The following is a 21,032-nucleotide window of genomic DNA, read 5'->3' on the forward strand; positions in this document are numbered from 1 at the left end:
TCTAATCTGTCTTGTTCTTAAAGTAAATATATATATATACTAAATATTTCGTTCCCTGGGTTAATCCAGGGTCAGTTCTGGGTTAATTCTGGGTTAATCCAGGGTCAGTTCTGGGTTAATTCTGGGTTAATCCTGGGTCAGTCCTGAGTTAGTCCTGGGTCAGTCCTGGGTCAATCCTGGGTCAGTCCTGGGTTAATCCTGGGCCAGTCCTGGGTCAATCCCGGGTCAGTCCCAGGTCAGTGCCGGGTTAATCCTGGGTCAGTCGTGGGTTAATCCTGGGCCAGTCCTGGGTCAATCCCGGGTCAGTCCCAGGTCAGTGCCGGGTTAATCCTGGGTCAGTCCTGGGTTAGTCCAACACTTGTTCCACCTTCAGGCCATCAGTTTTTCTGTAGAGGCTCCGACTGGAACCTGATGACATGAAGAACAGTTTCTAGAAGAACATCCTGGAGAACCTGCTGAAGAACTCAGAACTGAAACCACTGATGTCTTTCAATTTGCACTAGTGTGTGTGTGTGTGTGTGTGTGTGTGTGTGTGTGTGTGTGTGTGTGTGTGTGTATTGTATGTGTTAAATGGGACCTGCAGATGGATGGAGATGATCAAAGCTGACGCTGCTGTTTCATATATAAACCCATTAATAATAATAATAATAATAATAATAATAATAATAATAATAATAATAATAATAATAATATTCCAGCAGGGGAACATCCAGAGAATAACATCACATCAAAGCTTCTCCACTAGAACCAAACAGAACCAGGACCTGAAGCCAGCATGTTTAGTAGAACAGCAGAATCTTTGTGGTCTCCAGGTGTTGAGTAAAACAATCTCCTCAGAGCAGCTGAATAAAGGAGGTTTTCTGGTTCCTCCTCATCAGATAAAGGAGGAACCAGAGAACCTCACTGTGGAACCTGAATCTAACCTGTAGTTAGTAATCTGTTACCAGACAGAAGTAATCTGATTATTGCTGGTGTTTACCGTAAGTATCACTGCAGATATTTAATCCTCAGACTGACCAATCAGCTGCTGCAGCGGAGAACCTTCAGCCAATCACACCGAGGCAGTGGAGGGTGACGCTGTACGTGACAAACGCACGACGTCTACGTCATTTCCGGAAGCGTAACATGGCGGCCATGCGGACGTTGAGAGGAACCGTGAGGAGCTTCGGCAGGTGAGTGACGTGTTTGATCAGAGTTTATCGGACAGGTGAGTCACGTGTTTAATCGGAGGTTATGACTTCAGATAGGTGAGCTGTTTGTTGTTACGACCGAAGTCACGCTGACACGTCACGTCCAAAACATGCACAGCAGCGTCCTGGCGGTGACGTAAGTCACGTGGTTGAGACTGCAGGTGAGCTGAACTACAGAGACTCTGATTGGCTGTTGGTGATCAGACCTGCAGGTCAGCTGTTAAACATCTGTTAGTTCAGAATCCAGATGATGTAACACCTGATGATGTAACACCTGTACAGGTATGGCACCATGTTCCTCCTGAACAGAACTAAACGTTCTACTGATAAATCTGATAAACCTTTAGGATCTGGAACCTGCAGCCATCTTGATCTCACCGCTGTGATGTCATCGCTGTAACAATGACATCATAGCAAGTAGGACTGAAATGTAACCAGCTGCTGATGGCCCTGCCCCCATCAGCTCTCCACCAATCACAGTAACATTTTCATTTTCTATCTGGTTTCCAGAGTTTTCCCTCCAAACTGCAGCCAGAGGCGGAGCCTGAACACAGGTGAGTCTGACCTGCTGTTTGTTTGTTGTTGTGTAGATGTTTATTGTTGTTTGTTATTGTTTAGATGTTTATTGTTGTTTGTTGTTTACATGTTTATTGTTGTTGCTTGTTGTTTAGATGTTTATTGTTGTTTCGATGTTTGTTGTTATTTGCTTTTGTTTAGATGTTTATTGTTATTGTTTAGATATTTATTGTTCTTGCTTGTTGTTTAGATGTTTATTGTTGCTTGTTGTTTAGATGTTTATTGTTTGCTGTTGTTCAGATTTTTATTTTGTTGCTTGTTTAAATGTTTATTGTTGCTTGTTGTTTAGATGTTTATTGCTGTTGGCTTTTGTTTGGATGTTTATTGTTATTGTTTACATGTTTATTGTTCTTGCTTGTTGTTGTTTAGATGTTTATTGTTGTTTGTCATTTAAATTTTAATTTTGTTGCTTGTTGTTTAAATGTTTATTGTTGCTTCTTGTTTATATGTTTATTGTTGTTGTTGTTTAAATTAATATTTTTGTTTGTTATTATTTACGTTTATTGTTGTTGCTTGTTTGCATGTTTATTGTTGTTGCTTGTTTAGATGTTTATTGTTGTTTAGCTGTTTATTGTTGTTGCTTGTTTAGATGTCTATTATTGCTCATTGTTTAGATGTTTATTGTTGTTTGTTGCTGTTTAGATTTTTGTTTTTGCTTGTTATTGTTTCATGTTTATTGTTGTTGCTTGTTCTTTGCCTCTTTATTGTTGTTGCTTGTTCTTTAGATGATTATTGTTGTTATTGTTTACATGTTTATTGTTGTTGCTTGTTGTTTAGATGTTTGTTGTTGCTTGTTGATGTTTATTGTTGTTACTTGTTGTTTAGATGTTTATTGTTGCTTGTTTAGATTTTTATTATTGCTTATTGTTTAGATATTTATTGTTGTTTGTTGCTGTTGCTTAGATTTTTGTTTTTGTTTGTTATTGTTTAGATGTTTATTGTTGTTGGCTTTTGTTTGGATGTTTATTGTTATTGTTTACATGTTTATTGTTCTTGCTTGTTGTTGTTTAGATGTTTATTGTTTGTTGTTTAAATTTTAATTTTGTTGGTTGTTTAAATGTTTATTGTTGCTTCTTGTTTATGTTTATTGTTGTTTAAATTAATATTTTTGTTTGTTATTGTTTACATGTTTATTTTTGTTGCTTGTTGTTTGCATGTTTATTGTTGTTGCTTGTTGTTTAGATGTTTATTGTTGTTGCTTGTTGTTTAGCTGTTTATTGTTGTTGCTTGTTGCTGTTTAGATGTCTGTTATTGCTCATTGTTTAGATGTTTATTGTTGTTTGTTGCTGTTGTTTAGATTTTTGTTTTTGCTTGTTATTGTTTACATGTTTATTGTTGTTGCTTGTTGTTCTTTGCCTCTTTATTGTTGTTGCTTGTTCTTTAGATGTTCATTGTTGTTATTGTTTTACATGTTTATTGTTGTTGCTTAGATGTTTGTTGTTTTTTGTTATTTAGATTTTTATTTTGTTTGTTTGTTTACATGTTTATTGTTGTTGCTTGTTGTTGTTTGCGTGTTTATTGTTGCTGCTTGTTGTTTGCGTGTTTATTGTTGCTGCTTGTTGTTGTTTAGATGTTTATTGTTGTTTTTTGTTGTTTAGATATTTATTGTTGTTTAGATGTTTAATGTTGTTATTGTTTACATGTTTATTGTTGCTTTTTATTAAGATGCTAATTGTTGTTTGTTGTTGTTTAGATGTTTATTGTTGTTGTTTATTATTGTTTCAATGTTTATTGTTGTTGTTTCTTTGGACCAATCAGCTCATTCTGTCTCTTCAGGTCGTGGTCTCCTGTCCCGCCCCCGACCCCTCCCCTTCCTGTTTGTGACAGGAGGTGGTATCCTTGGTTACCAGCACTACAGGAAGTGGGGCCAACAGGAGGATGACGCTCCGCCCCCCTTGGCCACGCCCACACAGGTAAGAAAACTGCGTTGTCTTCGTCTTCCATCGGTCATCCTTCCTCCTCCACTGAGCGCGTGCAGATGCTCCACGTGCTTCTTCCTCTTCCTCTGCTTCTGTGTCAGAACATTAGAAAGGCAGAACATTAGAACGTCAGATCCTCAGAACATTAGAATGTCACAACATTAGAACATTAAAACGTTAGAACGTCAGAACATGAGAATATCAGAACATCAGACCATTAGAACGTGACAACATTAGAATGTTAGAACGCCAGAATGTTACTGCGTCAGAACATTAGAACGTCAGTACATTGGAACATTAAAATGTCAGAACTTTAGAATGTCAGAACTTTAGAACGTCAGAACATTAGAACGTCGGAACATTGGAGCGTCAGAACATTAGAATGTCAGAACATTAGAATGTCAGAACATTAAAATGTTGGAACGTCAGAACATTAAAACATTAGAACGTCAGAACATTAGAATGTCCGAACGTTAGAACATTAGAACGTCAGAACGTCACCTTTTTCAGAAGTGAATTTACAGCTCATTGGGCCAATCCCGTGGAGAGTTAGGGTTACATCGCTCAGGTGACTGTCCACTGATTGGTTCACTGGGTGAAAGGTGATGCTGAGGTCACAGTGATGACATGTCACTGCCTGGCTGAGGCCCCGCCCCCTGCCCTCTCCCTTCTGTCTCCTGATCATGCTATGATTGGTCAGTCAGGGACCTGCAGGACAGACGGAGGCTCTGATTGGACGAAGCTTTACAGTCTGTGTTTATTGATCCTCCTGTTTTCAGTTTATCAGTAAATTTATTGATTTAGGAGAACATTCTGACATGAGAACATTTATTGAGAATCTGCTTTCACTTTGAACTGGAAATTAAATAAAGGTTTAATGTTCAGATTATAAATTTCATTATTTTAATTCAAATAAATTAATTGAACAGAGTCGGATTAAAACCAAAGAATCAAATATGGTTCATAAAATAGTACTTAGAAATAGTAATGAAGTAAGGACAATAGTACACTAGTACTGCTAGAGTATTAGTAGTACTACTACAGTATTACTAATACTACTACATCATTACTAGTATTAGTAGTACTACTACAGTATTACTAATACTACTACATCATTACTAGTATTAGTAGTACTACTACAGTATTAGGAGTACTATTGAACTACTGGTTCCACATCATTTCAATATTTAGTAAATTTTACCACGTCCGTTTATTCCACAGATATTTAACTAGTTGATATTTTAATAACAGTTTCTGTAGTTTATATTTATATTAGTGGTGGGACGCAATTAAAATTTTTTATCTAATTAATTACAGGCTTTGTAATTAATTAATCGCAGTTAATTGCAGTTTTGTCAAATAGCAATATTTGACATAATAAGTGAAGTTTTTCAATTCAAATAAAATTGTGGTTGACAGTTGAATCAATGAATAGACATATACGTGTTTATAATTTAAAATTTATTTAAAAAACAGGAAAATGGGACATATAGAAAAAAGTGATTTTGATGACAAAGCCTGAATTTAGTTGTTTTTTCCACTGTATGGCACATAAAATCAGCATAAGTAGTTCAAGGAGCTTCAGAAAGTTGGAAATCCAGAGATTCATTCTGTTTTCATCTTTTCTGGATCTGATAAATGGTGGAATTTTGATGGTTCTTTTTATAGGAATATCAATTTTTATTTATGTAATTTTTTTTATAAACAAAAAGTTTATATTTAAGTTATTAAAAGAGATATTTTTGTTGTTTAGGTTATTCCTCCTACAAGGAGGCAGAGCCTCAACTGAGTAAAAACTTAAACCACAAAAATGTTTCATTTCTATTTATCTGCATTTTTCATCTGTCTGCTACATTCACAGATTACTGCAAATCTAAGTGCAATTATAGCGATTTTATTCAACATTTTAAGACTTTCTGTAAACTCAAGCACTGCCTAGAAAAGTGGTCTATTATGGGATGGCTACACCGTTAGCCGTTAGCATGACTCGTAGCTAACGTTAGCTCTGGTGCTAACAGCAACATGTTTTACATTGAGGTGATACCATCGGCTTGAAGTGCTGCAGTGATCAGAAAACTCTTTGTTGTACAATTTACACAGAACCAGGCTTTTATCCAAGCTGCCATCAGGAAGATTTTTAAAAGGAAAGTTTCTGTCCAACAAGCTCAATCTCATCTTCCTTCACTGTTCACCAGTGCCTGACTTCACTCAGTGCTTCCTGTGCTTCTTCTTCATGGCTACAAACAGACTTTAGGTTCATTACCGCCACCTACTGGGCTGGAGTGTTCATCAGAGTTACCAGTGTGCCACAAATGAGGGAACTGAGGAGGCTGCAAATAATTGCATTATTATTTTTAACGCGTTATTTTCGCGGCATTTAATTAATCGAAATTAACGCCTTAAAGTCCCAGCCCTAATTTTTATTAATAATAATAATCAGTAATTATATGAATTATTCCTCAACCTGGACTTACATTTCTTTTTTATTATTATCATCCCACAGATTGATTTACTTTAATGAATAATAATTTTATTTTCATTTTTTCTCTCTATGGAACCCCTTACAGTAGTAATCTGAGATAATAATAATATAATAATATAGTAATTTATATAATAATATAATGATGTTCTATGCAAACCAGAGAGCAGCTGGTCTGACTGCAGTCCAGTAATCTGTTAATAATTCCTGCTTTAATCTGATTAGAGATCAGCTGTAGGGGTGGAGCTCTCTCTCTCTCTCCCTGTTTATCCTGATGGAGTTCGCCCTCAGCCTCATTATCCTGCTGCTCTGAGGAAACACCTCATCTCTCCTTCTTCTTTTCCGACTGTCCTCATGACTCGTCCGCTCTGCTCCTCATCTTTGGCTCGTTCATGGTGAGGTTCTTCTCTTGTCGCCGTGGTGACAGCGGGCGTCGGGTGCCCAACCTGCTGCGGCAGGTGAGGAGGCAGGTGAGGCGACGTCACATGACCGACGGAGAGAGAGACGGAGGAGGAGGAGGGAGGAGAACCCTATTCAGGTAGGAGGAGAACCTTAGAACCACCGAGGAACAAACCGTTAGAACATACAGAACCTTTAGAACTAGGGTTGCCACCTTTCAGAAATGAAAATAAAGGACGCCCACCACGGTCCTCGGGGCCACAGTTCAGTAAAGTTGGAAAGATATTCACAGATTCCGACTTCCAGCATCAATAACTCATTAGATATATGTTGTGAAAACATAAACGATGCCTCTTTCCCATCATTGGAAAGTAGACAATGTGCTCCAAGCCCAGTTTTATCAGCAGTAGCTGTCTTTCAAGTTGCAGAATAACATTGGTGTCAACAGGAGCCAGTTGAAGGCTGCAGTGATTTTGGTGACACTAAAGAATACTAAAAAGTGAAGTTATTGAATATCTGTGTCTCTCTTTGCTGATGCAGTGGTTTTGCAGTTTGCAGACGGTCCCTGTTCATTCCATAGACACCAATGTTATTCATGCAACTTGAAAGACAGCTACTGTTGATACAACTGGCCTTGTAGCACATTGTGTAGCTTAAAATGATGGGAAAGAGGCATCGGTTACATTTTGATAACCTATATCTAATGAGTTATTGATGCTGGAAGTCTGAATCTGTGAATATCTTTCCAACTTTACTGAACTCAGGGTCACTACCACCTAAGGAGTGGTATGTTTAATTTGGGAAAAAGCCTTTAACCATACTTAAAGGTTTAAGTGCTTTATTAAGATGGAACTAAGAGTTTTGTATTGTTTTATGATCACAGGTTCTGTCCGAAAAGAAGTGGCATCATTTTAAACAGTGAAATCAAACTAATGAAATGTCATGACCAACCAGTGAGCAATACTGGATTCTGCAAAAACATAAACAACTGAATGCAGAGAACTGCACAAAGAAATTTAATATTTTTGTTTCATCTAAATCTAAATCTTATCTTAACACAATTAATGTATTGACTTATTTATGTGTGTATGCATGTATTTATTGATTGATTTATTTAGTCCTGTTAACATAGAATTCTCAGTGAGTTTTTCTTTAGATAGTCAAAGGCCATTTATTGATTACATATAGGCTATTAAATAAATGTTTATTAAAAACTATAAAGCATAAAAAAACAACTTAGGCATTTATTGAGTCACTAAAATACTGTAGAGTCTGTGACCACATCAGCATGATTCTAAGCATCCTCTGGTAAATTAACAACCAGATACTGATGTCTCTCACCATATGGACTTCAGGAGATGATTAGATGATGATAAACTGTGACCTGCTGGTTGGGTTCTCTCTGTTCTCATGTTTCTTACATGTTGATGCTGCCTTACTTCAGCTAATCCATGAGCAACACAGAACACAGTTTGTTCCCATTGCCAGGGGTTCCAGTCTTCCCACTCCAGTCTGTACATTTGCAGACGTTTTTGCTTCTTTGGACGTGGTGGAGTTTCGCTTGTAGACATTTTTAAATGCGTGGGAGCAGCAGCGTCTGTAACCAGGTAACCAGAGACAGGACCGTAGGACCGTGTAGGACCGGGTAGGACCGTGCAGGACCGTGTAGGACCGGGTAGGACCGTGTAGGACCGTGTAGGACCGGGTAGGACCGGGTAGGACTGTGTAGGACCGGGCAGGACCGGGTAGGACCGAGTAGGACCGAGTAGGACCGAGTAGGACCGTGTAGGACCGGGTAGGACCGGGTAGGACCGTGTAGGACCGGGTAGGACTGGGCACGCAGGGAAAGTCTATCCGCTGGACCTCACATCGGGTCCTCACTACATAGATATGAATAAGGACTGAATAGGTCCTACAAAGATGAAATTGGCTGCCCTTAATATTTGCTGTGTTTTGTTTTGTTCATTACAGTTTGGATGTGTGTGTGACAGACGTGTCTGGGACATTTATGAAAATACGCAACAATTAATTGTGAAATAAAGGACGATTCCATATTTTAAGGGACGGGTGGCAACCCTAATTAGAACATACAGAGAACCATTAGAACATCCAGACGGGGGATTAGTGCATCATTAGCAGGTCAGCTATTTTAGCTTTAGCCTAGCTTATAGTATGTTAGCCTCTTTCCAGCTGATCCTGTGCTAACCTGCTAACCTAGTTAGCTGCTAACACTAACAGCCCCTCTGACAGAAGAACTGCCCCCTGACAGAGCAACTGCCCCTTTGATAGAACAACTGTTAGCTTCATGGTTCGCATTCCTCCTCTGCCTCTCTGGACCAAGCCCCGCCTCTTCACCAGTCCACCAGTTGTCACCTGTCCTCTGTGACTCCTCCCACTCTTGCTGTCACAGTAAATCTCGTTAAATCTCACAATTAGGATCCAGGCGCCACGTTTTGCTCTTCGTCACCGTCTGAGCGTGCTCAGTGGTGGTGTGAGTCGGCCCGCCCCTTGGCGCCGCCGGCCAATCTCCTTCCTCTACTACGTGCTGTCTGTCAATGCTCTGCGGCCGCTGGCCAATCGGGTAAGGATGGGCCTGGTTTCTAATTGGACAAAAGGAAATATAGGAGGGGAGGGGAGGGGTTAGAGCGCCCATATATGGACAGACTTCCTGTATTAATCTGTCCTCTGAAAGAAACCCACATATATGATAAAAACACATATATATGATATAAACACACATATATGATCTAAACACACATATATGATCTTTATTTCCATTGTAGATTCTCACTGAAGGCATCAAACTATGAATGAACATCTAGAATTATGGAGGAAACAACAAAGTGTGAAATAAGTCAGAACATGTTTAATATTTTGGATTCTCTGATTCCTGCTTTGAACACTCTTGTTATTCTCTGGATGAGCTTCATGAGGTAGAACCTGAAATGGTTCTCCAACAGTCTTGAAGGAGTTCCAGAGATGCTGAGCTCTTGTTGGTCCTTTTCCTTCCCTCTGAGGTCCATCTCATCCCAAACATCTGGATTGGGTTCAGGTCAGGTGACTGTGGAGGCCAGATCATCTCCATCATCTCCTTCTTGGTCAGATAGTCCTTCCACAGCCTGGAGGTGTGTTTGGGTTCATTGTCCTGCTGGAGAATAAATGATGGTCCAACTAAACCAAACCAGATGGGATGTCATGTTGCTGTAGGATGCTGTGGTAGCCATGCTGGTTCAGGGTTCCTTCAGTTTGGAATAAATCCCCAACAATGACCATCACACCTCCTCCTCCATGCTTCACGGTGGGAACCATGCATGTAGAGACCATCCATCACCTTCTCTGGTCTCACAAAGACACGGCGGGTGGAACCAAAGATCTCACATTTGGACTCATCAGACCAAAGCCCAGATCTCCACTGGTCTAACGTCCATTCCTGGTGTTTCTGGGTCCAAACTAATCTCTGCTGCTGGTTGCTTTTCCTTAGTAGTGGTTTCTGAGCAGCTATTGGACCATAAAGGCCTGATTGGTTCAGTCTCCTCTGAACAGCTGATGTAGAGATGTGTCTGCTACTAGAACTCTGGGTGGCATTTATCTGGACTCTAATCTGAGCTGCTGTTAACTGGATATTTCTGAGGCTGGAGACTCGGATGAACTTCTCCTCAGCACCAGAGGAGACTCTTGGTCTTCCTTTCCTGGGGAGGTCCTCATGGAGACAGTTTGGTCGTAGAGCTGGATGGTTTTAGAGACTGAAGTTGGGGATACATTCAAAGTTTTTACAGTTTTCCAGACTGACTGACCTTCAGTTCTTAAAGTAATGATGGACTGTCGGTTCTCTCAGCTGATTGGTTCTTGCCATAATCTGGATTCTAAAAGTTGTCCAATAGGGCTGTCAGCTGTGGACCAACCTGACTTCTGATGGACCAACCTCATTAAGAAGGAAGAAACTCCACTAATGAACCTTGACAAGGAACACCTGTGAAGTGGAACCATTTCAGGTTCTACGTCATGAAGCTCATCCAGAGAATAACAAGAATCTAAAATATTAAACATGTTCTGACTTATTTCACACTTTGTTGTTTCCTCCATAATTCTAGATGTTCATTCATAGTTTGATGTCTTCAGTGAGAATCTACAAAGGAAATAAAGAAGAACCGTTAATGAGGAGGTGGGTTCAACAACTGCTAGTGTGTAACAGTGTACTTTCTGTCCGCTCCTGCAGGTGGCGCTGTACCGCTCCTTCCCAACCCGCCTCCTGTCCCGGGCCTGGGGCCGACTGAATGGGGTGGAGCTCCCCACGTGGCTCAGGAAGCCCATCTACTCGCTCTACATCTGGACCTTTGGAGTCAACATGCAGGTGAGGACATGGAACTGTGTTTTTTTGTTGTCATGTTGTTGTTTATTGTTTATGGTTGGGACTTCTGTTTGTCCACTAGGAGGCAGCGGTGGAGGATTTACATCATTACAGGAATCTGGGCGAGTTTTTCCGGCGACGCCTCAAACCTGCAGTCCGACCACTTTGTGCCTCCTCGTGCCTGGTAAGCCCCTCCTCCTGCATGCTAAGCCCCTCCCCTACCTGCTAAGCTCCTCCTCCTGCATACTAAGCTTCTCCTCTTTCATGCTAAGCCCCTCCTCCTGTGGGATAAGCGTCTTCTCCTTCCTGCTAAGCTCCTCCTGCCTGCTAAGCTCCTCTTCCTACAGGTTCTTCAGAGGTTCTTCAGAGGTTCTTCAGAGGTTCTTCTGGTCTTGTGTTCTCCAGGTGTCTCCAGCTGATGGGAGGATCCTGCACTTTGGTCGGGTGAAGAACTCAGAGGTGGAACAGGTGAAGGGGGTCACCTACAGTCTGGAGAACTTCCTGGGTCCACAGAAGAAGCAGGCCCACGGTAAGACCACGCCCTGTTACATCAGGCTGTTCTGATTGGTTGGCCCTGATTGGTTGGTCCTGATTGGTTAGCTGTAATTGGTTGGTGTCTCTGTCCTCAGATCCGTCCTCGTCCTTCAGGGACCTCCTCCTGTCTTCTCCGGACAGCGACCTGTTCCACGTGGTGGTCTACCTGGCTCCAGGTGACTACCACTGCTTCCACTCTCCCACTGATTGGAGGGTGGAGCTTCGGCGTCACTTCCCAGGTGAGTGTTTACCTGTGCACCTGATTCTCACCTGGTCCTCACCAATATTTGTAAGCTGAGAGCTCTGGTGTCTAAAGCGGAGCTTGAAATGATCATCCACACCTTCATTTCCTCACGCTTAGATTACTGTAACAGCCTTTTCACTTGTTTGAGCCAGAAAGAACTTCATCGCCTACAGGCTGTTCAGAAGTCTGCTGCAAGGCTCTTAACCCACACTAAAAAAAAGAGATCACATCACCCCCGTTTTAAAAGAACTTCACTGGCTCCCAGTTCATTTTAGGATTCATTTTAAAATTTTAGTTATCACTTTTAGAGCTCTAAATGGAGAGGCTCCAGCTTATATTTCTGATATTTTAAATTTCTACAAACCAAAACATTCTCTGAGATCCTCAGGCCAAGGATTGCTGGTCATTCCCCATACCCGTTTTAAAACCAGAGGGGATCCAGCCTTTCAAGTAGTGGCACCAAGGCTATGGAATGCTTTGCCAATGTCTCTGCGCACTTCAGATTCTGTTGAGTCCTTTAAAAGACAGCTGAAGACCTGGCTGTTCAGTCAAGCTTTTAGCTAGGTGGTGTTGTTGTGACAATTTGTTAGTTTTCTGTGTTTGTGCTCATGGTTGTGTCACTCCTTGTTTTCTATTTGCTGATTGATTTTACTGTGAAGCACTTTGTGAATCAATTTCTGTGAAAAGTGCTATATTAATAAACTTTGCTTGCTTGCTTACCTGGTCCTCACCTGTGTGTCCTCTTCAGGCTCGCTGATGTCGGTGAATCCAGGTGTGGCTCGTTGGGTCAAAGAGCTGTTCTGCCTTAACGAGCGCGTGGCGCTGACGGGCCAATGGCAGCACGGCTTCTTCTCGTTAACGGCGGTTGGAGCCACCAACGTGGGTTCCATCAGAGTTTACTTCGACCAGGTGACGTTCTGTTCTCACCTGTTTGATGTCAGAATGTTCTACTGAACTTCAGAAAATGTTTTTATCTCCATAAATCTGAGGAACTTTAATTTCTGGTTTTAGAGCCGATGTTCATGAAGCTCCTCCTTCATTGTTTCTAAGGCGGAGATGTTTTTAAACAGAGTAATCAGAGATTTAAGTAGAGTAATTAGAGTAAATGAGTAATACTCTGGGCTGTGATTGCTTATTAACTGGTTTAATCAGGTTTTCTTTGGTCCTCAGGAGCTGCAGACCAACACGCCTCGCTACAGTAAAGGCTCCTTCCACGACCACAGCTATGTTTCCGTCCACCAGGTGGCGCTGCAGACCCTGGCTGAAGGGGGCGTGGCCTTACAGAAGGGGGAGGCGCTGGGGGAGTTTAACCTGGGTTCTACCATCGTTCTGCTGTTTGAGGCTCCTAAAGACTTCAGCTTCAGCCTGCAGCCCGGCCAGCGAATCAGAGTGGGCCAGGGCCTCGGCAGCCTCTGACTGGACAAGCTGAGGACTGTGATGGTGAACGTCATAAAAACTGTTTGCTTTCATGACAAAGACTCAAACTCCCAGTATGCCTTGTTCCTCGTGAAGAGGAAGACGTCAGATCTCAGCCCGACATGTTAAAATCACACAAACAGGTTTTATTTAACAGGAAACATTCATTCAGATCAGACTGTCACAATAAAAGCTCGACCCTCCGTCCGTCCGCCGACACAAAGCCTGAAGCTTTATTGTTAGCGTTAGCATGCTCACCATGTGAAGCAGCTGACTGGTGGAGATTCAGCCGGAGGCCTGTGATTGGTTAAACAGAAACATTCAACTTAAACCTCAGTTTATTGTTTGTTTGTTTGTTTACTCTGCTCCTGTTTTCCTGATGACTTTTGTAAAATAACTGATCTGAATTAAAGTTTAACTTATAACGAAGGTGGTTTCTTCCTGTTGGAGGCGTTACAGTGCCCCCTGTGGGCTGACCAGGAAGCTGCAGTTCCCTCAGTATCATCTGTAAGGCGAGTGCTTCTGTCAGGACAAACTCAGGGATCAAAAGTCTCTCACACAAACCTCCATAAATCCTCTTTAGTCTTTATTTTCTGCTGCTCAGCTTGTAATTTCTGCAGGATTTGATTGTTTTCCTCGTGTTCACATTGAATTGTGACATCATGTTTCCTAAATAAATACAGAGGTCATTTCTGCCCCATCAACGTTAGCCCCGCCCTGGGCAGCAGAACCAGCAGCACAGCCAATAGGACGGCGGCGGGCAGCAGGAGCCGTAGCGATGGAAGCGTGGTTCAGCCAGACCTCCATGTGACCAGCTGTCATCGGCTGCCTCCTTCCCCAGCCACAGCTTCCCGTTCTGGGCTGCGTCTCCGGCCGCTGCCCCCTCCCTCCAGGAGGAGCTGCAGGTCTGCTGGTTCTTCACCCCCAGGAAGGACGGCAGGTCCAGGTCCAGACCAGCAGCACCGCCCCGGGGCCGAGGCGTGTTCTGGCGACACTGGGGACATGGGATCCACACCTGGTGGTGGTGGTGGTGGGGGGGGGTTTATTATATTTATATTATTTATTAAGTCATTAACTTGTTTACATGTGTGTGATGTCACAGATGTGTGTGATGTCATCTATATGTGTGATGTCACCTGTGTGTGATGTCATCTCTGTGATGTAATTGCGGTCACCTGACTGTTTGTGTGACCTGGCTAGCTGATGATGTCATCAGTCACCTGTTCGTTGATGACCGTGTCCAGTCTCTTCAGACACGCCTGGCAGAAGGCGTGGCCACAGTGCAGTCTCCGCGGCAACCGCGTCATGAGGTCATAGCTGCCGAAACATACGATGCACACCAGGTCCTGCCTCCGCAATGACATCATCGTCTCCCCGGCAACAGAGGAAGGAGGAGGGGGAAATGGCAGAACGGTCACTTCTTCCTCTTCCTCCTCTTTCTCTTCCTCCTCCTCCTCGTTCTTTCTGTCGTCACACATTCTGCTCTGATTTGACGAGAGGAAAAAGTTCTGTTTTATCTCCAGTTTAGAACTGGGACCAAACTGGGACCAGACTGGGACTAGAACTAAAGGTTCCTGCAGGAGAACCTGCTGGTTCTTGAAGTAACTCTTGAACACTTTAAAGTTGTTTTTACTGTGAATAAATAAATTAATCCAAATATTCCATTTGTTTTTGTCACCTGCTGCTCTCTGATTGGGTGAAACTCACCTGGATGGAACCTGGTTCTTTGTTCTCTTTCACATCTTCTCCTCTTGTTCTTGTTTGTTGTTTGTCTTCATCTCTTTTCTTTTTGTTTCTTCTGTCAGTTTTTCATGTTTCTTCTCTTTTGTCTCGGTTCTTTTCTTCACTCTTTCATTTCCCGTCTCTTCTTTAGTTGTTTATTTTGCTGTTTCTTTTTCTGCACATCTCCTCTCCTCTTTCTTTCTTCTTGTTGCTTCTTCTCTCGTTCTCTGACTCTCTTCTTCTCCTCCTGTGTTCTGTTGTTCTCTTCGCTGCCTCACAGAGAAAAACTCTCCATCAATAATTCAGCTTCTGTGGGCCGACAGATGGCAGCTCGTTCTCATCATGAAGCACAGAGTCAGCTGCAGCAGATGAGAACATGACAGGAACAGAAAATTGCTGGAACAATCACTCCAGTAACTGATCAATAACTGATCAGTAACTGATCAATAACTGCAGACATTCAACAGAAGACGTTTCCTGCTTGGTGAACTCATCGTTCTGTGTTTATATTCAGGATTCTTTCTGTTCCATTGATAATAACTAATAGCTGATCAATGATCAATGCTCTGACCTTTAACCTCATTAGAAAGTGGAGCTGTTCTCAGGTTTCTATTGGCTGCTAGTGTCGGCCTATCGGGTTACAGCTCAGTGTGGACAGATGGCGGTTGCCTAGCGATGCAGAAACAGTCTACCTCTGTGGATAAAAACATGTTTCCTTTAAAGATTGCCGCAAACCGTAAAAAAACAATCAGTGGATGTTCAGCTTTCCAACGGTCCTTGAACTCATCAGAGACGTCTGTCAGGAGAATTTAAATAAATAAATAATAATAATAATAATAATAATAATAATTATCACTGTCAAAATTAACATGTTAACGCAGAATTATCCAGCGTGATTAATCTGACTAATTAACCCATCTGTAGAATGACTCAAAATCCCTGAAACATCTCTGGCAATGTATTTCAGGCAGTTTGTCCAAGTACACTTACTGTAGACTGACTGTAGACTGACTCAGCCAATGGAGTCTCTAAAGGCACTAAACATCGCTGCTCTGAGTTCAGAAAACAGGCGAGGGAAAGATGAGAAGAGGACAGACAAAAAGAAAAATAAATAAAGCGACACCGAGAGGAAGATGAAGGGACGTGAGCCAGATAGAGTGATAGAGGAAAAGTGGGCAAATGCTGGTCTTCTTCAGATGGAACTGGTTGATCTCCAAACAGATGTGGCCCTTAAAGCGCAGTTCAGAGGAATCAACCCTGCCACTTCCTTGCTCCAAATGGTCTCTGAGGTCTGAGGAAAGTAGCCCTGCACATGCTGACTATCTTCGGCTAAACATACAGCTGTGAGCCAGCTTCTCAACTATGAACATAATAAAAAATAAATATGGTTCCAGACTCACCAATGAGCTCCAGATGTGTTTGAGAACGACTCTGACACCATTCAGAACAGATTCAAAATACTGTCAGCTCAGTTCTCCCATTAAGCAGCAGGGGTATAAGGGGAGTGATAGAAGACAGGAAGAAAATATAAAAGAGTTCAATTGTTTACATTTGAGTCATTATTTTTCACTTTATTTTCAGATGTACACTTTTATCAGAAGTTATTTATTAATAAATGTCAACATGTTTTAGAACTGAATTTATTTGATTTGACAGTCAGTTATACTATATCAGACACTAATAAAACTACCAGGTTACATCAACATATATCACACTAATGAAGTCAGACATTATGATGTTCCAAACCTTTGTTTTAATACATTTTCTCTGACTGAATTTTAGTTGAATACTCCTGCACTAAACAGCACGTTGGTGTCTCGGTGGGAAATTTGAATACAAAAACCCCCAAAACACAACAGTCGACCGACATACAGTAATATGAACACTCTGCAGGAAGGAGTTTTCGTTTCACCAAAGCACAGGTGTTTAATAAACATGCTAAGTGCATGTATGTTCCTTTCTTTCTTGAATCTGTTTCCTCATGCAAAATGAAACATGATTAATATAGATTAAAAATGAATGATATTTAATCATGATTAATCGCAAAGACTTCACTGCATATTTGTGATTAATCTAATTACAAATTTTAATCAATTGACAGCACTACTAGTACTATTACTACTACTACTACTAATAATAATAATAATCATAATAATAATCATAATAATACATTTTATTGGTCAGAATCTTTCTGGACACCCAACGATGATTTACAAGAAAAACAACAGAACAGATAAAAAACAGACATGAAGAAAGATGCAGTCAGAGAGAAGAAACATCTGGAACAGGAGAGTTCTGAGTCTGGATTTGAAGAGCGTTGATGTTCCAGAGTTTAGGAGCAGCTGAAAGCTCCTCATGGTGCTGATGGTTAGGAGGATGGAGGTAGGATGGAGGTAGGATGGAGGTAGATGAAGGTAGGATGAAGGTAGATGGAGGTAGGATGAAGGTAGATGGAGGTAGGATGGAGGTAGATGGAGGTAGGATGGAGGTAGAGGAAGGTAGGATGAAGGTAGATGAAGGTAGGATGAAAGTAGATGGAGGTAGGATGAAGGTAGGATGAAGTTAGATGGAGGTAGGATGGAGGTAGATGACGGTAGGATGAAGGTAGATGGAGGTAGGATGAAGGTAGGATGGAGGTAGGATGAAGGTAGACGGAGGTAGGATGGAAGTAGATGAGGGTAGATGGAGGTAGGATGAAGGTAGATGGAGGTAGGATGAGGTAGATGGAGGTAGGATGAAAGTAGATGGAGGTAGGATGGAGGTAGATGAAGGTAGGATGAAAGTAGATGGAGGTAGGATGGAGGTAGATGAAGGTAGGATGAAGTTAGATGGAGGTAGGATGGAGGTAGATGACGGTAGGATGAAGGTAGATGGAGGTAGGATGAAGGTAGGATGGAGGTAGGATGGAGGTAGACGGAGGTAGGATGGAGGTAGATGAGGGTAGATGGAGGTAGGATGAAGGTAGATGGAGGTAGATGAAGGTAGATGGAGGTAGGATGAAGGTAGATGGAGGTAGGATGAGGTAGATGGAGGTAGGATGGAGGTAAATGGAGGTAGAATGGAGGTAAATGGAGGTAGGATGGAGGTAGGATGGAGGTAGATGAAGGTAGGATGAAGTTAGATGGAGGTAGGATGGAGGTAGATGAGGCAGGATGGAGGTAGGATGAGGTAGATGGAGGTAGGATGGAGGTAAATGGAGGTAGGATGGAGGTAGGGCGGAGGTATGTGGAGTTAAATGGAGGTAGGATGGAGGTAGATGGTGGTAGATGAAGGTAGATGGAGGTAGGATGGAGGTAGATGGAGGTAGGATGGAGGTAGATGGAGGTAGGATGGAGGTAAATGAGGTAGGATGGAGGTAGATGGAAGTAAATGGACTTAGGATTGAGGTAGGATGGAGGTAGATGGAGGTAAATGGAGGTAGGATGGAGGTAGATGTAGGTAGGATGGAGATGGAGATATGCAGACCAGGTGATGTTCCTGATATGAGACTGAATGGAGGACGACACCCAGACTCTGAACCTTAAGGGAGGAGAACCTGAGGAACCATCAGTGGAGAAACTAGATAAATAGAACTGGGTTTACTGGATAGGTAGAATTGGGTCTACTAGGACAGAACCCTGAGGAACACCTGAAGAGACGGGTAAGAGCTGGGAACAGAAGGACTGTGGAAACCAATGCTGCTGGTTGTTGCTATGGTAAACTGTAAACTGTTGTTGGTTGTTACTATGTTAAATTGTTGTTGGCTGTTGCTATGGTAAACTGTGAGCTGTTGTTAGTTGTTGCTATGGTAAACTGTATAACATCGTTGGTTGTTGCTATGGTAAACTGTAAATTGTTGTTGGTAGTTGCTATGGTAAACTGTAAACTGTTGTTGGTAGTTGCTATGGTAAACTGTATAACGTTGTTGGTTGTTGCTATGGTAAACTGTGAAATGTTGGTTGTTGCTATGGTAAACTGTAAAATTTTGTTGGTTGTTGCTATGATAAACTGTAAACTGTTGTTGGTTGTTACTATGTTAAACTGTTGTTGGCTGTTGCTATGGTAAACTGTGAGCTGTTGTTGGTTGTTGCTATGGTAAACTGTATAACATCGTTGGTTGTTGCTATGGTAAACTAAATTGTTGTTGGTTGTTACTATGGTAAACTGTAAACTGTTGTTGGTTGCTGCTATGGTAAACTGTAAACTGTTGTTGGTTGTTGCTATGGTAAACTGTAAAATGTTGTTGGTAGTTGCTATGGTAAACTGTATAACGTTGTTGGTTGTTGCTATGGTAAACTGTAAAATGTTGGTTGTTGCTATGGTAAACATTAAAATGTTGTTGGTAGTTGCTATGGTAAACTGTATAACGTTGTTGGTAGGTGCTATGGTAAACTGTAAATTGTTGTTGGTTGTTACTATGGTAAACTGTAAACTGTTGCTGGTTGCTGCTATGGTAAACTGTAAACTGTTGTTGGTTGTTGCTATGGTAAACTGTAAAATGTTGTTGGTAGTTGCTATGGTAAACTGTAAAATGTTGTTGGTTGTTGCTATGGTAAACTTAAACTGTATAATGTTGTTGGTTTTTGCTATGGTAAATTGTATAACATTGTTCGTTCTTGCCATGTTAAACTGTAAAATGTTGTTGGTTGTTGCTATGGTAAACTGTATAACGTTGTTGGTTGTTGCTATGGTAAACTGTATAACGTTGTTGGTTGTTGCTATGGTAAACTGTATAACGTGGTTAGTTCATTAAGCGAAGCTGAACATCACACTTTTTAAATTCTTTATTTTTCGTCTCGCCATTGTGATTCACAGTCAGAGAAACTTTATTAAACATGAGAATGTCTGTTCTACATTCACAACTAAATGTTTACTGAAAATATAAATACTTGATGGAAAAGCACTTTATGAAAAGAACCGAGTCTAAATGATTAAAATACATAGAAAACAAACAACTTCTTGTTCTAAAACACAAGAAACTCTGCAGAACTTTATTTTACAGCTGCTTCATTCAAAATAATCCAAAGAGTTAAAAATCATTTCTGTTGGAACGAATCTCAAAGTTCAGAACTTATCAAAACACAGATGAAAGACCAGAATTAAATGTTCAGTGTGTCAAATATAAAGTATAAAAATAATAAAATTGCATTGTTTAAAATTGCAAAGCAGAATGATCAAACTACCAATCTATAAAACACATGAAAGACTCGATTACAGAAAAAGTCAGATTTATTTAAAAATTTTGGCAGCAGTAAAACAAAGTGTTTGAGTCGTCGTCATGGCAACAGCAGAGAAATGAGGTCAGCGGCGGCCATCTTGTTTCTGGTTTTATCCGTTTTCATATTTTTATGTCTATATATCTGAAAACCCCAGGACGGCCTCCAAGAGCCTCCAGGGTCCTCCAGGGGGCCCTACCACCAGGTTTCCAGGTAAAATGACTGGTGGTTCCTGAGCTTTCAGCTGCTCTGCTGGACTTCAGCGATTTTTGATTCAAATTCTCTCTTAAACTAAATAAACACTAAATATACTAAATAATAATAAAAACAATAATAATAATAATAATCATCATTATTCGACTAAACACTAAATATACTGAAACTACATAAACATCAAATATTTATACACATTTATTCACAAGATGGCCACCAAGCAAACAACTTCCTCCATGCATCCTCCCTTCCTCCCTTCCTTCCTTCCTTCCTTCCATCTTTCCATCCTTCCTTCTTTCTTTCTTGCCTTCCTTCCTTCCTTCCTTCCTTCCTTCTTTCCTTCCTTCCTTCTCTTTTTCACCTCCTCAGCTGTTTCCTTGTTTCCTCTCTTTCTTCATAGTTACCTTAATGGGAGTACATGATAAATCTGAACCAGTCACAGTCCTCCTGGCGCAGTGTCATCACCAGAAGCAGCGGTGACATCACTTCCTCCTGCAGCGGTAGCAGCAGGCACGGCATCGCCCTCCCTCCTCCTCCCCACCTCCGTCTTCCTTGACCATATATGGCGGAGGGGCGGAGCTTGACACGGCGTACGGGTTCTCATTTGTGCTGCTCAGAGCCATTGGATTGGCTATCACCGTGCTGTCATCAGAGGGGCGGAGCTTCGCCCGAGGGATGGTGACCTCACCATATGGGTTGTCCAGGGAGACGTTGATGTTTGATGACATGGTGATGAGTCACAAGAGGGCGAGGCTAAAGCTGACCAATCAGCCGGGGCGAGTGAGCTCTGAAGAACT

At 41.6% G+C, this 21,032-nt stretch overlaps 2 protein-coding genes and 1 long non-coding RNA gene across 8 annotated transcripts in view; 1 reads left to right on the forward strand and 2 right to left on the reverse strand.

Moving 5' to 3' along the window:
• The first annotated feature begins 1,060 nt into the window (after positions 1-1,060).
• pisd (phosphatidylserine decarboxylase) lies at positions 1,061-13,534 on the forward strand. 5 transcript variants are annotated; one of them, XM_023263864.3, is made up of 10 exons: positions 1,061-1,172; positions 1,701-1,744; positions 3,543-3,679; positions 6,592-6,702; positions 10,780-10,914; positions 10,994-11,095; positions 11,317-11,440; positions 11,541-11,684; positions 12,438-12,598; positions 12,860-13,534. In XM_023263864.3, the coding sequence occupies exons 1-10, from the start codon at positions 1,126-1,128 to the stop codon at positions 13,103-13,105; spliced, it is 1,251 nt and encodes a 416-aa protein (XP_023119632.1). In that variant the 5' UTR covers positions 1,061-1,125; the 3' UTR covers positions 13,106-13,534. The 5 variants fall into 5 exon arrangements, with proteins under 5 accessions (XP_023119632.1, XP_023119634.1, XP_023119633.1 ...); XM_023263865.3 differs by lacking the exon at positions 1,061-1,172 and adding an exon at positions 9,000-9,144; XM_023263866.3 differs by lacking the exon at positions 6,592-6,702 and having other exon boundaries at positions 1,062-1,172.
• On the reverse strand, positions 13,229-15,075 carry rnf224 (ring finger protein 224). Of its 2 annotated transcripts, XM_023263868.3 has the most exons (3): positions 14,813-15,075; positions 14,326-14,589; positions 13,229-14,120 (listed from the first exon to the last, which is right to left on the reverse strand). In XM_023263868.3, exons 2-3 carry the CDS (start codon positions 14,581-14,583, stop codon positions 13,812-13,814), a joined length of 567 nt encoding a protein of 188 aa, XP_023119636.1. In that variant the 5' UTR covers positions 14,584-14,589; positions 14,813-15,075; the 3' UTR covers positions 13,229-13,811. The 2 variants fall into 2 exon arrangements, with proteins under 2 accessions (XP_023119636.1, XP_054875430.1); XM_055019455.1 differs by lacking the exon at positions 14,813-15,075 and having other exon boundaries at positions 14,326-14,799.
• A 4,500-nt stretch (positions 15,076-19,575) lies between these two features.
• The window catches only part of LOC129350989 (uncharacterized), a 4,889-nt gene continuing 3,432 nt past the window's right edge, over positions 19,576-21,032 (reverse strand). Inside the window, exon 2 of the long non-coding RNA XR_008604600.1 lies at positions 19,576-21,030. This is a non-coding gene — a long non-coding RNA (uncharacterized LOC129350989). The remainder of the gene's footprint in view (positions 21,031-21,032) is intronic.

The sequence above is a fragment of the Amphiprion ocellaris genome, chromosome 17 (genome assembly GCF_022539595.1).
Source record: "Amphiprion ocellaris isolate individual 3 ecotype Okinawa chromosome 17, ASM2253959v1, whole genome shotgun sequence".
NCBI lineage: Eukaryota > Metazoa > Chordata > Actinopteri > Pomacentridae > Amphiprion > Amphiprion ocellaris.

What these genes read in the sequence shown, in the direction of transcription:
- rnf224 (XM_023263868.3), bottom strand. Translation starts at nt 14,583, where the DNA reads ATGTGTGACGACAGAAAGAACGAGGAGGAGGAGGAAGAGAAAGAGGAG. An exon ending in ACACGGTCATCAACGAACAG is followed by an intron (nt 14,121 to 14,325) that starts GTGACTGATGAC and finishes CACCACCACCAG; the next exon opens with GTGTGGATCCCATGTCCCCA.
- pisd (XM_023263864.3), top strand. Translation starts at nt 1,126, where the DNA reads ATGGCGGCCATGCGGACGTTGAGAGGAACCGTGAGGAGCTTCGGCAG. An exon ending in ACCGTGAGGAGCTTCGGCAG is followed by an intron (nt 1,173 to 1,700) that starts GTGAGTGACGTG and finishes TCTGGTTTCCAG; the next exon opens with AGTTTTCCCTCCAAACTGCA. An exon ending in CCTTGGCCACGCCCACACAG is followed by an intron (nt 3,680 to 6,591) that starts GTAAGAAAACTG and finishes CCGTGGTGACAG; the next exon opens with CGGGCGTCGGGTGCCCAACC.